At 37.1% G+C, this 16,483-nt stretch overlaps 1 protein-coding gene across 2 annotated transcripts in view; it reads left to right on the top strand.

Annotated features, from left to right (window-relative positions):
- Vta1 (vesicle trafficking 1) overlaps nucleotides 1-13,577 on the top strand; it is a 57,107-nt gene extending 43,530 nt beyond the window's left edge. For both annotated transcript variants that reach the window (XM_051203280.1, XM_051203279.1), the window contains 2 exons: nucleotides 10,761-10,838; nucleotides 13,317-13,577. In XM_051203280.1, coding sequence (XP_051059237.1) covers nucleotides 10,761-10,838; nucleotides 13,317-13,462 — 224 coding nt within the window. In that variant the 3' untranslated portion in view covers nucleotides 13,463-13,577. The remainder of the gene's footprint in view (nucleotides 1-10,760; nucleotides 10,839-13,316) is intronic.
- The last annotated feature ends 2,906 nt before the right edge of the window (nucleotides 13,578-16,483 follow it).

Genomic DNA, 16,483 nt, shown 5'->3' with positions numbered 1-16,483 from the left:
GCAGTATCTCTCCAGTTTTAATTACAAAAATAAGAGTTCACCTACGAACCCTGATGTATACTGTTTCTGTGCCACTGTACCCCCTTACTTCATGGGCTTCCATTTCTGAGCCTTTTTTTATTCATACCACTTAGAGTATCTTGCATGGATTTCATAATAGTTAAAAATGTATTTTCACCATTAAAATGGCAATTATATTTTTCTTCCTATTTTTAAAATCCCATGTTTTCTATTTATATTGCTAATACATTGCCTTTATTATTGATGAAATTGATCAATGTCATCATTGACTTTCAACGCTTTATGGTCATGAAGTAGCTAAGGCATCCAATGTGAATTTGTTTTGTACATACATTTCATGGGACAAACACTGTTTTAAATATTTTATGGTCTTTATAAACATTGTTTCTAATCTAGAGTACTTAAACAAAACCAGCTAGTCCAGTGTATCTGCCATAGATGACTACTGCTCAGAATGTACCTGAAAGAGTAAACACTGGCATTCTTACAGAATAAGCATTTGGAGGCAGATAACAATGTGTGTTTTTTCCCAAAAAACCATAAACATGCCATAACTCAACTGACATCTACGTCTATTACCCTATGGTTTTCTTCTTTCTCAGATGAAATTAGTGCCACCTGTTCCTCTTGTTTATTTTAATTATCAACAGAGGGAAAAGCATAGAATGACTAGTACTTAGCCATTAGACATAAACTAGCACTCTACGAATTAGTTTCTTTTCCTTTTCTTTTTACATCTTCCTTCTCAGTGCCAAAGACATGGGACTTTCAGTGGCAAAGTAAAATTTAAAATCATTTTGTGAATCAAGACAAATATCCTACATCAGTGTAGGGTAAACAGAAAGATTACCTGAAAGGTATTACTGGAGAAGCAGATCTGAGAGCAGCACTGTAGTGAAGTCACTCACACCAGGTTCGATATAGTCTTGTTTTGTGTGTGAAACAGCAAACCATACTTTTAGTAGGAGGACTATCAAAGATTGACCTATATAAAATTGACATTTTTGTACAACAAAAACATTAAAATCTTGAGAACTTTGTATGGTCAGCATTTATTATTGGGAATATTCATAACAATAAATATTAGGAGGTGGGATCCAGCACGTGTTCTAATGTGCACAGTACATTTTAATCTGGTTAACAAAGGCATGTTGTAGTGTGTGTTCTCCCTCTCTCCGTGTACATATATGTGAAAATACAGCATTTTATATATCCTAATTACCCCTCCTTACCCTCCTCTTCCATTCATCAGAAAAAGGAATAAAAGTAAAACTTCTGAGTAGCATACCCAGTGAAGAATGAGAATTTGAATTCAAGACTCTGTTTTCATTTAGTTAGCTAATTGCTACTTCCTTTCTGTGTCCTTTGTCCGAGATCCTTGGTAGATAAGGATCTAAAATCTTCGAAGCCAAAGCTACTTTCTTGGTGACATGCCTGTATTTAGTTCTTAAGTTTAGATGTTGGATCGTCTCTTAACTGCCGGTTTTGAGTTTTTGTTTGTTTGTTTGTTTGTTTGTTTGTTTTTTCTGTTACACTTACTAAGTTTATAGCTATCAAATAAAAGAAAGCAATAACATTTTTTTTGTTTATAAACATAACAGATGTTTCCCCTCTTGCTCACTTTAAGAGTGGTTTACCTTCTCTCATGTAATGGGTCCAGGATGCACTTCTATCAAAGGGAAATCCTTCAGATAGCTGAAAAGAATAGTATGTACTCATTTACAAGTTTTAGTTCTTCCACAAAAAAGCATTGGGTACAAGGAGGGCAGGAATAGTGGTTGATTAGCAGTGTTTGCCTCTATGCCTAAGTCATTGAACAGCTGACTCATGGAGACACTAGTAAGTAATGTCCACTTTATCTCTCAAAATGTGTACTTCTTGCAGTCTGCATTACAGAAGACCTTAGCAGAAAATCAAGCTAGATAAATATGATAGAGTTGTGTTATTGCTGCTAATATTTTGGTTTGGGGTTTTGGGTTTTGGGTTTTGTTTTTTGAAGCAGGGTCTCAATATGTAGCTGTGGCTGACCTGGATCTCTCTATGTAAATAAGCTGGGCCTCTAACTCAAATATCTCCTCCTGCTTCTGTCTCAGAAGTACTAAGATTAAAGGTGTTCTCCACCACACCCACCGGCACTAGGCTTTTTGCCTCTTACCTAATACACTGCAAACCTGAGCTCTGTGAGGAAGGAAGAAGTTATGCTCATGGGTTCTGTGAGGTGTCCTGGCTTGTGTTTTTCTCTCAGTGCCATTTCCCCTGGATACATGGAGGATCTATTGTGTCTGGTTCCTACTTCCTTACCTTTGCTTCTAGCTATGTCTTCCTTTCTTTGCAGGGCCTCTAAACCCCACTACATTTCAAGGCTCTGTTTATATTTGGGGAGTCAATCTCCTTTAGCTTCCTAACCAACTCTCATGTCTCCCGTCTCAAGTATTTTTGTACCATTTAGTCTATAGAACAAGTTCATACTTAACTAAAAATGTTATAGTATTCTTGAACATGTATGAATGCCTTCAAATGTGCTGCTTAAGTGTAACTCAGAAGTTACTTTCTGATAATAATGCTTGCATTTTATTAACAGAAAAAAATAAATGCTCAAGCTCACTGCTTTCCTCCAGGAGTGGATTTTAAAAGGATTACCTCACCCCAGCATATTGCCGTCTAAAAGTTGCAACCATTGTGCATATTACCCAGAGGGACCTATCCATATCCTGAACATAGAGGAAAAGTAGCAGATTAGAGTACCCAGAGAATATATAGTAACCTAAAAACCATAACAAATTTACCAGGTATTTTTGACTTTACGTCAATCCATTATTGGTTTCGGCAAAACGGCAGATGTGACTCTGTGCTTCAAGACAGACAGGAAGAGACATGTTCAGACTACACTGCCTCAGGCCTGTGCAGCTGGATGACTGACGGAAACCTAGGAAGATTCATAATGCCTTTTAAATATTATTCACATGAAGTTATCTTTTATAACTAAGGAGTCTGAATCCTACTGTGTTCTTAATACAGCCTGTTACACATAATTATTTGAAAGTTATCACAGGATGCTGGCCAGAAAATGTGCCCTTCCATGAAGGAGGTAGCTAAAAGATTTAATCTAAGGAAGAGGATGAGTTACTTGGGAAGGAATGGTGTTACCTGCTTGTACTTACGATATGGCTGCTATAAAACACTAGGTTTGATAAACAGCCTCTCCAATCCTCTAGCTTTCTAATATTCTTTTTAATTGTGTTTTGTTTTTCTTTCTGTTTGTTTGTTTGTTTGTTTTGTTTTGTTTTTTAGGCAAAGTCTCACTGTGTAGCCCTGGCTGGTCTGGAACTCAAAGAGATCTGTCTGCCTCTGCCTCCCAAGTCTTGGGGGTGTGAGTCACCATGCATGCCCAGCTTTCTAGTATTCTTTATATTGTTGATTTTATATGTGTATTTAAATATTTGTGAGAAGAATAGGTCACATGTTAGTAGCTCAATATGCTTTATTAGCACTGAGGAAAATTAAGCAAAAGGTCACTGAATTATTTAGCATAGATGTTATATATCTTCTGGCTTTGCAATAATAAATATATCCACTGTAGTACTGTGTGTAGTAGCAAAAAGTGTAAAAACTTGAGTGTGTTAATAATGAGTTGTTTTGTGAATCATAATCTATGCATTGGAAAGGAGCATTGTAAGGCCATTAAGAAGAAAGCAAGGCCTATACGTATTAATCCAGAATTACAGCTACTAAGCCATATGAACTGCAGAACACACATTATGCTTTGTGGAACTAATTATTATTTGCAAGACACATGCCGTACATAATTTTGTTTTCAGAGATTACTTGGCTCCTAAAGCTTGTCTTTGTACTCTTCTTCTGTAAAATTTCAGTGCAGTTTACTCATTTTTTACATGAGTAATAGGCTACAGTAGGAGTACAGTGCTCATTCAGTATGACAACATTGACAATTTTTTACAGGAAGTCATGGTAATCATTCATTTACCTATAAGAAATATCATCTTAAAAACATTAACTAGGATAAAAAATATCTTAAAAACATTAACTGGAAAATTGCATTGTTCAATTCTACACAATTATGGACTGTACTCTCCTGCCATCTTAAAAAAAAAAATCGTATCCCACTTTGTTCTCAAGGGTACATATTGGGCTAAGACATTTAAAAGTGGGAAGGGAGTCTCTTCCTTTAAATACACATGACAACTTTAAATTAAGAAGCAATGTGACCACTTGATCATATATATACATATAAGTGATAAGATATGGGATGAGCAGGTCACTGTTATATGTTTATTAATATGTAACAATAATTATAGAAAAAGGCACTGAATTTGTGAGAGAGCAAGGGGGTACATAAGAGTGGTTAGAGGGAAGAAAAAGAAGGGAGAAATGGTGTATTTATTTTTCTTTTTTTTTTTATTTTACATGTCGATCCCAATTCCCTCGCCCTCCCTTTTATCCTCTATGTCCCCTCACATGCACCCATGCACCCTGACCATCTTCCACTCCCGTCCCCCCACCCCAATTCCACATATAGAGAAATGTCATCCAGGTGGGATCATGTAGATCTGTTAAGTCATTTGAAGTAGAGACTAGGACTTCTCCCATGTCTCTAGGTTAAGGCAGTATCCCTCCATGGGGAATGTGTCTGCAAGGTCCTTTTGTGCACCAGGAATCCTGGTTCCACTATTTGAGGTCCCCTAGACTGCTCAGTCCTTCTGGCTGAGACCCATATTCACGGGGACCTCAGTCAGTCCCATGCTAGATTGCCAGCTATCAGTCTGGGGTCCCATTAGCTCCTCCTTGTTCATGTCAGCTGTCTCTATGTGTTTCTGCAGTGTGGTCTTGTCTTCTTCCTCTGCATCTGGATTCTAGTTCGACTCAGTGTTTAGGTATGGATGTTTGCTTCTGTTTCCAACATGTAGTAGATGAGGGCTCCATGATGGTGGATAAGTTAGTTGTTGATCTCACTATCTGGGAAGAGCATTTATGGTAGCTTTGCCATGGTGGCTCAGATTGTTTGTTGGCATCAGTCTTGTAGGTCTCTAGACCTTTCTTTAGGTTCAGTTTTCTCTCCAAACCAATAATGGCTCCCTCTTTTATGTTTTCTCTCTCTTTCTCTCTCTCTCCCTCTCCCTCTCTACCTCCCCATTTCTCTCTTTCTTCTATCATCTATTCCTACACTGACTTAATCTTCCTAGTCACATGTGCTTTCCTCTCCTCCCCCTCTCTTTCTCCTAATTAACTCTCCATTCACTGCCACCACCCCCTTCCTATGTGCTCTGGTGGACTTGCCCCTTCCCCCTTCTGTGAGGGACTTTATATGACTCTCTTAGAAGAATACACCTTGTATCCTAGTTCCTCAGGTGGTATGAATTATACGCTGGTGATCCTTTGCTCTAGGTCTAAAATCCATATATGAGCAAGTACATACCATGTTCCTCTTTTTTGTGACTGGATTACCTCATTCAGAATTGTTTCTTCAAGTGCCATCCACATGCCTGCGAATTTCAAGATTACATTATTTATTTCTGCAGAGTAGTATTCCATTATGTAGATGTGCCACATCTTCTTTATCCATTCTTCAGTTGAGAGGCATCTAGGTTGCTTCCAGGTTCTTGCTATTACAAATAATGCTGCTATGAACATAGTTGAGCAGATGTCTTTGTTACATGGATGTGGATCATTTGGGTATATGCCTAAGAGGGGGATTGCCGGGTCCTGTGGTAAACTAATTCCAATTTTCCTGAGAAAGCGCCATACTGATTCTCCAAAATGGCTGTACGAGTTTGCACTCCCACCAGCAGTGAAGAATGTTCCCCTTTCTCCACATCCTCTCCAGCATAAGTTGTCATTGGTGTTGCTAATTTTAGCCATTCTGGCAGGAATAAGATGGTATCTCAAAGTAGTTTTGATTTGCATTTCCCTGATAGCTAAGGATGTTGAGCACTTTTCTTAAGTGTCTTTCAGCCTTTTTGACTTCCTCTCTTGAGAATTCTTTCTTCAGTTCTGTACCCCGTTTTTTAATAGGGTTATTTGGTGTTTTGTTGACTGGTTTCTTGAGTTCTTTGTATATTTTGGAGATCAGCCCTTTTTCTGATGTGGGATGGGTGAAAATCTTTTCCCAGTCTGTGGGCTGCCGTTTGGTCTTGTCCACTGTGTGCTTTGCCTTAAAGAAGCATCTAAGTTTGAAGAGGTCCCATTTATTAGTTGTTGATCTCAGTGTCTGTGCTCCTGGAGTTATGTTCAGGAAGCAGTCTTTTATAACAATTTGTTCACAGGTACCTCCTACTTTCTCTTCTAAGAGGATCAGTGTGGCTGGATAGATGTTGAGGTCTTTGATCCATTTGGACTTGAGTTTTGTGCATGCAACAGACATGGGTCTATCTGCAGTCTTCTACACACCATCATCCAATTGTGCCAGCACCATTTGTTGAAGATGCTTTCCTCACCCCTTTGTATTCTTTTAGCTGTTTAGTTGAAAATCAGGTGTTCATAGGTGTGTGGGTTTATATCAGAATTTTCAGATCGATTCCATTTGTCTACCTATCTATTTTTTGTGCCAATACCAAGCTGTTTTCAGAATTATAGCTCTGTAGTATAGCTTAAAGTCAGGGATGGTCATGCCTCCTGAAGTTCTTTTATTGTTTTGCTTATCCTGGGTCTTTTGTTTTTCTATATATAGTTGATTATTATCTTTTCAAGGTCAGTGAAAAATTGAGGTGGGATTTTAATGGGGATTACATTGAATCTGTAGATTGCTTTTGGCAAGATTGCCAATTTTACTATATTTATCCTACATATCAAAGGACATAGGAGATCTTTCCACTTTCTGGTATCTTCTTTAATTTCTTTCTTTAGAGCCACAAAGTTCTTATTATTTAGGTCTTTTACTTGTTTGGTAAGCTTTACCCCAAGATATATTATGTTGTTTGTGGCATTGCAAAGGGTGATGTTTCTCTGATTTCTTTCTCAGCCTCTTTGTCGTCTGAATAAAGTAGGGCTACTGAGTTTTTTTTTATTTTATCTTGTATCCTACTAGTTTGCTGAAGAGTTTATTGGGTCGCTTATGTAAATTATCATATCCTCTGCAAATAGGGACAGTTGACTTCTTCCATTCCATTTTTGATCCCCTTGATCTCCTTTTGTTGTCTTATACCTTTAGCTAGAACTTCAAGTACAATGTAGAAGAGATATAGAGAGAGGGTAGCCTTGTCTTGTTCCTGATTTTAGAGGAATCGCCTTAAGCTTCTTTCCATTCAGTTTGATGTTGGCCATTGGTTTGCTGTATATTGCTCTTATTATGTTTAGGTATGTTTCTGCTATCCCTGATCTCTCCAAGACCTTTATCATGAAAGGGGGTTTCATGAAGGCTTTTTCAGCATCTAGGAAGATAATCATATGGTTTTTCTTTTTCAGTTTGTTTACATGGTGGATCACGTTGATAGATTTTTGTATGTTAAACCATCCATGCATTCCATGGATGAAGCCTACTTGGTCATGGTGGATGATTTTTCTGATGTATTCTTGAATTCGGTTTGCCAGTATTTTATTGAGTATTTTTGCATCGATGTTCATCAGGAATATTGGTCTGTAGTTTTCTTTCTTAGTTGTGTCTTTCTGAGGCTTGGGTACCAAGGTTATTGTGGCCTCGTAAAAAGTTTGGCAATGAACCTTCTATTTCTATTCTGTGGAACAATTTAAAGAGTATGCTTATTAGATCTTCCTTGAATTTCTGGTAGAATTCTGCACTGAAGCCACCTGGCCCTGGGCTTTTTTTGGTTGAAAGGCTTCGGTGACTGCTTCTATTTCATTGCGGGTTATAGGTCTATTTAAGTTGTTTGTCTGTCCTTGATTTAATTTTGGTAAGTGATAGTTATCCAGAAATTTGTCCATTTCCTTTGAATTTTCAATTTTTGTGGAATACAGATTTTCAAAGCATGACCTGAAAATTGTCTGGATTTCCACTGTGTCCGTTGTTATGTTCCCCTTTTCATTTCCAATTTTGTTAATTTCCATGTTCACTCTCTGCTTTTTGGTTAGTTTGGATAAAGATTTGTCTATCTTGTTGATTTTCTCACAAAACCAACTCTTTGTTGCTTTGATTTTTTTTTTTTTTTTTTTTTTTTTTTTTTTTTTTGTATTTCCCTATTTTGTTGATTTCAGCCCTCAAATTGATTATTTCCCAGCATCTTTTCCTCCTGGGTGAGTTTGCTACTTTTTGTTCTAAGGATTTCAGTTGTGCTGTTAATACTCTTATGTGACTATCCTCTGTTTTCTTCATATGGGCACTTAGTGCAATGAACTTTCCTCATAGCCCTGCTTTCAAGGTGTCCCATAGATTCAAGTAGGTTATATCCTCATTCTCATTGAATTTTAGAAAGTCCTGAATTTCTTTCTTTATTTCTTCTTTGACCCAGGTGCAAATGCACATTGTTTAGTTTCCATGAGTTTGTAGGTTTTCTGTGATTTGTGTTGTTCAATTCCAGTTTAAAGCATGGTGGTCTGATAAGATACTGGGAACTATTCCAATTCTCTTATATCTATTGAGGCTTGTTATGCTACATAGTATGTGGTCAATTTTAGAGAAGGTTCCATGTGGAGCAGAGAAGAAGGTATATTCTTTTGTCTTTGGATGGAATGTTCTATAGATGTCTGTTAACCCCAGTTGAGACATAACTTCTGTTCTTTTGTTTCTTTGTTGAGTTTCTGATTTGTGGTCCTATCTAGTGTTAAGAGTGGTGTATTGAAGTCTCCCACTATAAGTGTGTGAGGTTTTATATGAGCTTTGAGTTTTAGTAGTGTTTCTTTTACGAATGTGGGTGCCTTTGTATTAGGGGCATAGATGTTCAGAACTGAGACTTTGTGTTGATGGATTTCTCCTGTGATGAATATGAAATGACTGTATTCATCTCTTTTGATTAATTTTGGTTTGAAGTCAAACTTGTTAGATATTAGGATAGCCATGCCTGCTTGCTTCTTGGTTCCATTTGATTGGAAGATCTTTTCCCAACCCTTTACCCTGAGGTAATGTCTATCTTTGAAGCTTAGATGTGTTTCTTGTATGCGGCAGAAGGATGGATTCTGTCTTCGTATACATTCTATTAGCCTGTGTCTTTTTATATGTGAGTTAAGACCATTAATGTTGAGGGTGTTGATTGTTGATGCTTGTTTGTTTTAGGTTTATTGTTGGCAGTGGTATTGTGAGTACATTTTCCTTGGTTTCTGGTGTAGTGAGATTATATGTTGCCTACATCTTTGTGGGCATAGTCAACTTCCTTGGGTTGGAGTTTCCCTTCCAAAACTTTCTATAGGGCTGAATTTGTAGATATCTATTGGGAAAATCTAGCTTTGTCATTAATTATCTTGTTTTTTCCATGTATAATGACTAAGAGTTTTGTTGGCTATAGTAGCCTGGGCTGGCATCCGTGGACTCTTGGTACTTGTAAAACATCTATCCAGGACGTTCTGGCCTTGAGGGTTTCCATGGAGAAGTCAGATAGATCTGCCTTTATATGTTACCTGTCCTTTTTCCTTTGCTGCTCTTAATATTCTTTTTTTATTCTGTATGTTAGGTCTTTTTGATTATTTTATGTTGAGGGGTCTTTTTTCTTTGGTCCAGCCTATTTTGTGTTCAGTATTCTTCTTGTACTTTCATGGGAATGTCCTTCTTCAGATTTGGAAACTTTTCCTGGATGATTTTGTTTTCGGCAGTTTTGTTCTGGGCTTCTTCACCTTCCTCTGTGCCTATTATTCTTAGGTTTGGCTTTTCATGGTGTCCCACATTTCCTGGATGTTTTGTGTTAAGCATTTGTTGGATTTACGATTTTCTTTGGTTGATGCATTTATTTCCTCTATTTTATCCTCTACGCTTGAGTTCTCTCTTCTATCTCTTGAATTCTGTTGGTTATGCTTGTGTCTGTAGTTCCCGATCATTTCCCCAGTTTTTCTATTTCCAGCATTCCTTCGGTTTGTGTTGCCTTTATTTTCTCTATTTCAGTTTTCAAGTCTTGAACTGTTTCCTTCACCTGCTTAATTGTTTTTTCTTGGCTTTCTGTACTTTCTTTACTTTTCTTAGGAAATTTGTTCATTTCTTCCACTTTTTTGTTTTTTTTTTTTTTTTTCCATTTCTTTAAGGGATTTTCTCACATCTTCTTTGAGGGCTTCTATCATTTTTATGATGATAATTTTTAAGTTGTTCCCTTCTGCTTCATCTGCTTTGTTGTGTTCCAGTCTAGTTGGTGTAGATTCCCTAGAGTCTGGTGGTGTCATGCTTTTCTTTCTGTTGTTAGGTGTTTTCTTGTATTGCCGTCTTCCCGTAGCTTCTTCCAGTATGTGTTGGTGGGGTCTCTCCTTCTTTCTATGATACTTCCCCAGTGGGCTTAGGTGGGTCAGAGGTCCGATGACTGTAGCTCTGGGTGGTTCAAGCTCTCTAGGAGGTCTCTGCACAGGCAGGGGCCTGGCATTGGGGTCAGGAATCAGGCTCCAGCAGAAGACTCTAGCCAAGGCCTGGTGATAGGGGACAAAGGCTGGGCTGATACTCCATATTTATGTCTTAATTTCCAAAAAAAAAAATTTTTGAAGCACTAGTCGTGAAGGTTAGCACTCATATTTTCTGTTCCTGCATCAAAATGAAAAAAATGTTGAAGCAATGAAATAATTGCCAACCTTTGATTTCTTTCCTAATACTTTATTAGAGGATGAAACACTTTCTGTACATCTCTGGTTTTGATTGACAGGTGTAACGAGCAATGCTGTGCAGCCTAGTCCACAGACTATTCCAGCCATTGATCCTGACCTGTATACAACTTCTCAGGGTGAGTCATCTGGCTTTCTGTAGGCTGTATTATGTCTCTCCGTATTTGGGATGGTGCAGGAAGGATTATGAGAAAATGCCTCTTAATTTTGCTGTGAACTTAGAACCTCTCTAAAAATTGGTCTATTTTCAGAAAAGCAATACATATTTCTATTTCTGTACTGATTCCTCATGTCATCGCCACCTGGGCCATATGGTGCTTTCTCACCTGTGCTTAGAGAAAAATGGCTTTTACTTGATACAGTAAGATTGTTTTATGATACTGAGTGTAAGATTAGGTACCCTGAAATTAAACTGTCTCCTTTTTTTGTTTCTTCTACCTTCTCTATTGAAATTATATGTGATAATTTTCAGGAATCCTAAATATGTGACAGATTTATTTTTAATTCATATTAGAAGTTCTTATATTTTACTTAATTATATTGCTTAATGAAGTAAATGAATGGTATATTACAAGTAATTATTTTGCATTGTTGAAAATAAGCCTAACATCTTTATATGCCTAGAAATTACATTTTGAATATGAATGTACATGTTGATTTTTATCATCTAGTTACTGTCTTTCATATATCAATGTCTCATGTGTGTTCATAAGCTTTATATGTCTTTTCTTGGTAGTAATACTTTACTTACACTTTATTAATATTAAGATACCTTCATACAAAGCTAAAATGTTTGTATTTTAAAACAGTTTCATTCTTGGTGAGTAAGTTTATAAAAATAAAATCAACTTTGCTACTATGCATCTTTTCTCTTACTAATGAGTAAGTGATGCATCAGCAAAACAAAACTGACATTGATGCTGTAAAGATGAAGTATTTCTGGGCATCGGAGCTTCTTTCGCAACAGGTGTGGTGAATATCAGTCACTTGTCTTTGCATTAAAATTCTAAGATGGGAGTAGAGGCTGTCAGAGACTAACTGGGCCACATTAGGGTACACTCAAGGTACACATTGTTCCTCTCTCGGAGGGTGTGTAGACCCAAGTGGCCAGAGCATTCATTATTTTGAAAAACTATTGAAGAACCTAGTGGATATTTTTTTAAGCAAAGCATAAACTGAAGTGCACATGACAAAATTGTGAACAGAAGTGAAGGTTTGTATTTTTTGATGAGGTGAATAACAAACAATTCCACTAAACTACTAACAAATGGTGGTGAATTATGCTTGAATATTAAGTATATGATTATAGTTTTACTCATTTGTTGGTTGTATTACTTTTAAAGAAAGAGAGAAATTAGAAAATTAAACACTTTCTGTTAAAAGATTTTATCTAATTGCTTTAATCTTTTACTAATTCAGTGGCTAGTTGAGTGCTGACTTTTGTAGTATCCTGCATGTTTACCCTATGGAAATGTGTAAACTCCTTTTTTTTTTTAAATCTGGGATTTAATTAATATTCAACTGTTTGTGAGCTATATTTAGAATATAGGGAATTAGTGGCAATGAAAGTAGACTTTCCATTACAGTAAGCCACTGAGCTGGCAGCCTTGAACTAATTAAGACAAAAATACATAGAGTGTTTCAGTGCTTGCTTTGGGAGATGGTAATATTGGTTAGAATTTAGTATGAGCCTACGAACAGTTGCTGTCATGTTTTGGTATTTCCACCAGTGGGAAAAAATTAAAGACCATTTAAAAATTATCTGTCAGTATAGCCTTAAAAACAAAGTCTGCTGCCTGCTCATTTTCCTGTGCTTCTGCCTTCTAGCCAGGTTACCATCCTCAACATTTTCCGCACCAAAAATAAATAAACACCCATTTGTTTCTTCTCCAAAGACAAAACACTGTGCTTTTATCTTACTGTAGAAATACATATATGCAGACATTTGTGTCTTAGATTAAGTAAATAATGTATTTTTACCCAAATTATTTAGTTGAATTCTTGCATATTTCACATCTGTAAGTAGAAAACTGCTGGAAATAAATTTTGAAGAATTGTTTTATAATGGCTATTTTCATGTTTTGTTGTACATTTTAATGATAAGAATTGGGGGGGATGACCTTAAGGGTTTTTTTTCACATGAATGAAGCAAAATGTAGACTATTTTAATGCTTAAAAAATGACAATGTTCAGCATAGAGTATGTCACCCCCTCCTCCCATTGTATTGGAGGATATATTTATATTCTAGCTCAAATAACGGCTGAAGGATTTAGTCTGTCTGTGGTATTCCATGAAGAGTGGCTCAGCATTCTAGTATAAACATCAAACAGCTTTTCTTTTTTCACACAGCCAGTCTTTTTTTTCCCCTCCCAGTTAATTTCCTAAAATAAAGACTTCTGGTTTGTTACTTACTGATGAGAAAGTGTATATATCTAAGTTATTTTTGTTGCGGTGTGCCTGCTTTATATAAGTAACAAAGGAAGCTTGATCTTTTTACATAAGCATGAATGTATTGTTTCATCTTGAGTGTAAACAGATGCCAAAGGAGCAGCACAGTGTGTGTAATCTGTGATGTATTTGAATGTGCTTCCTTTAGGGGATATCCGCCTGACACCAGAGGATTTTGCTAGAGCTCAGAAGTACTGCAAATATGCTGGCAGTGCTCTACAGTACGAAGATGTGGGCACTGCTGTGCAGAACCTCCAGAAGGCTCTCAGGCTTCTGACAACAGGCAGAGAGTGAAGCCTCTGCAGTAGAAGTCATGCTCCTTCGGCCTACAGAACTAACAACACTCCTTACACTTTCCTCAGCTTTTGGGAGCATGGTTTACAGAAGATTGCAGTTCCACTGAGTAAGACAACTCCTGTGTGTTTCAAATTCCTAGAGAGGCATTCTTCAGCTGCTCAGCCAGTTGTCATTGTCCATTTAGTGGATCCAGTTATCCCTGAGTACATAGAGCTGATGTTAGCATCAACGCTGCTTCAAAAAATGAAAATGTCCCCGTAAAAAATCATGTTGGGTATAAGCTTTCTTAATTTATATACACTAAAGGAAGTTTTTGAAAAATCTGTAATATTTGGATAAACAAACCGTATTATGTTGCTGTAATATTCAAAACTTTTAATAAAGATTGCCAGAATATTCTGGATTGAGTTCCTGGCTTTTTTTTCTCCATAAGATTTGTAAGGCAAATGTGAACATTCAAAAATGGTAAATGATCACAGAGAATACATGCAATTTATATTCATATTTAGATATAACTCAGTAAAAATAAAAGGTCATGGAAGGAAATACAAGGTAGAGAGGAAGAAAAATAACTTTATCACTGAAAAATAACACTGGCTTCCAGTGACTTCTTCCTACCCACAGACACTCACAGTGGGTTACTGTCCTTCAGCAGCCCTTGATTCATGTATTAGAAAATGAAGAAAAGAATTTTGTTCAAATGCTAGCAAACTAGTGTCGTAAAGATTCTCTTCTGCTCTTATGGGCTTGTTGAGTGGGGATAAAGACTTTTAGTTCCTGGTTAAGTTTATGAGTTTTCTACCACCTGCAGGTGTGCCCTATGGACACTAATACAAGGATTCTTTTTAACTATTTGAATGTACCCCAGAGCCAACCATGTTGTGATTTGCATGATAGAAACATTATTTTTATTACATGTTTTTAATTAAAAGGTAAATTTGACAAGTTCACCTGAAACCTTTAAAAGGATCTCATCCATTTTGCTTATGCCATTTGGATTAGAATTTTTTAGTAGGGGACATAGACTCTATTTATCATAGGGAATAGCAGGCCATAGCCCATAGGCTCTATTAACATTGGACACAGCAGGTCATGGCCAATAGTTTATATTTAACATGGGACAGCAGGCCATGACCTATAGACTTCACCTATCATATATAGTCTTATTTGAATGACACCATACCCATTTGTTTATATATTGTGTGGATGACTTTCACAATTGTAGAGTTATATGGCTTGTAAGTCTGAATGTTTACTATCTAGCCCTTTAAGAAACAAATCAACTGAAAAATTTTATTCTAACCTTCTTGAGAGCAAAAACGTCACTAACTCGTTATTTTTGTCTGTTTTTCTCCACATTAGTATATTATTGTTCAGTTTTATAGAATGGATATATTTACTGACTGTTAACATCATCACAAAGAATTCATGGCATACATCTCCTGGAAAGTACTAATAAACATACTCTGGCTCAGCATTTCTATCTGTAAATCCAGTGCTCTGCTATGGTTTTATAGAACATCAGAATCAAAACATTCTTGTATGGTTGGTCTTCTCAACAGGCATAAATGTGGTATAGCAAAATTTAATGCAAGCCTGGACATGTTTGCACATTGGAAGTAAAGCTGTAACTTCCTGTTTCACTCCCTGTTGGCAGAGCATATTCAGGTAAGGAAACAACCATGAAGTACATTGCTACAACCCAGAGCCCCTACCTGTAAGATGGAAGGGACAGCAGTAGTATCTGATTGTAGACATGCATGAAATGCCATGTGCAAGGTGCTTAGCACACAGTAGCATTCTATCCATGTTGATTATTCATTCAGATGCTTTGAATAATGTAAAATATGAATGATAATTTATTTTCCAAATAATCAGGAAATATTTTCTTGCATGAGGGGCTGAACTATATTTAATGTCTTTGTATGTACCTCTCCCCTTAATTTGGGATGCATTTTCTGATGTGCTTTGCACTCATTTAACATGTATTTTTTAAGCTGCTGCTTTGTGCAAATGGCAGAAAATAAAGTCAGCCTCAGTTTATATTCTACTGGGGAGGAAATGGCCATCTTCAACAAAAGTTAGCACATGTTATAAGTGTTTTTCAAGGATGCTTGTTAGAAATTTATTTCTCAGGTGCTTCCTCAGCTGTATCAGTCAGAAACTCCAGCAGTGGGACTCTGAGTTCCATGCTGTCAGAGATACTTTGTCTAATGACCCTAACATTTTAGTGGCTTAGCCCTATGCTTATCAAAAAGAACAGGAGACAAAGAGGAGATTGCCAAAGCAGTTCTTCACAAAGGGGTAGACCCTGGTCCACAAGGCATCAGGAGTAACACTAACACTCCACAAGGCATCAGTGATACCTGGGCACTAGTGAGAAAGTTCAGAAACTACATTTGGGTGATTCCTTGTTGGAGAGTAAATACTGTGGAGAAACTAAGGCAAAGACTAGGAGACTCTCGATATGTGCAGGTGTGTGTATATTCAAATTGGTCATTTGGATGGGACTCACAGAGGAAAGAGCAGAAGAGGTAGCATGTAGCTACCCTTGTGTGGTTGGTCATAGTGTATGTGGAGGAAGACTGGCTAGCTTGAAGGAGGCATAGAGTATAGAGGGGTTTTGTAAGGGACTTGGCTTTGAATAAAATGAAGAGCTGCAGGTAAGTGTTGAGCCAAACGGTGGCCCAGTATGATGATAGCAACCTTTAAAAGGATCTTAGGGCCAAGCCTGTGAAGAGAGGCTAGGGAAAGAAGCACTGGGAGCTAAGAGACCAGTAAGAGTATCACATTGATTATCGTGTGAGAGGTTGGCTTCACCGACAGTATTCAGAGTGCAATTTCCAATTGTACTAAGTAGATCCAAGAGATTTCTGTGGACTGGGCATGAGTAAGAAGGTGGAAGTAACAATTGACTTGCAATGTAATTATAGCTCAGAGTATGGCAGAATTTATTTTAGTTGAAGTACAGTGTTCCTAAATTCTTATGACCATCCAAAATAAAACTAGTAACAGTGT

Source organism: Phodopus roborovskii, unplaced genomic scaffold (assembly GCF_943737965.1).
Source record: "Phodopus roborovskii unplaced genomic scaffold, PHOROB, whole genome shotgun sequence".
Taxonomy (NCBI): Eukaryota; Metazoa; Chordata; class Mammalia; order Rodentia; family Cricetidae; genus Phodopus; species Phodopus roborovskii.
The sequence above is the reverse complement of the archived record's forward strand: the minus strand, read 5'-3'. Positions and strand labels throughout refer to the sequence as shown.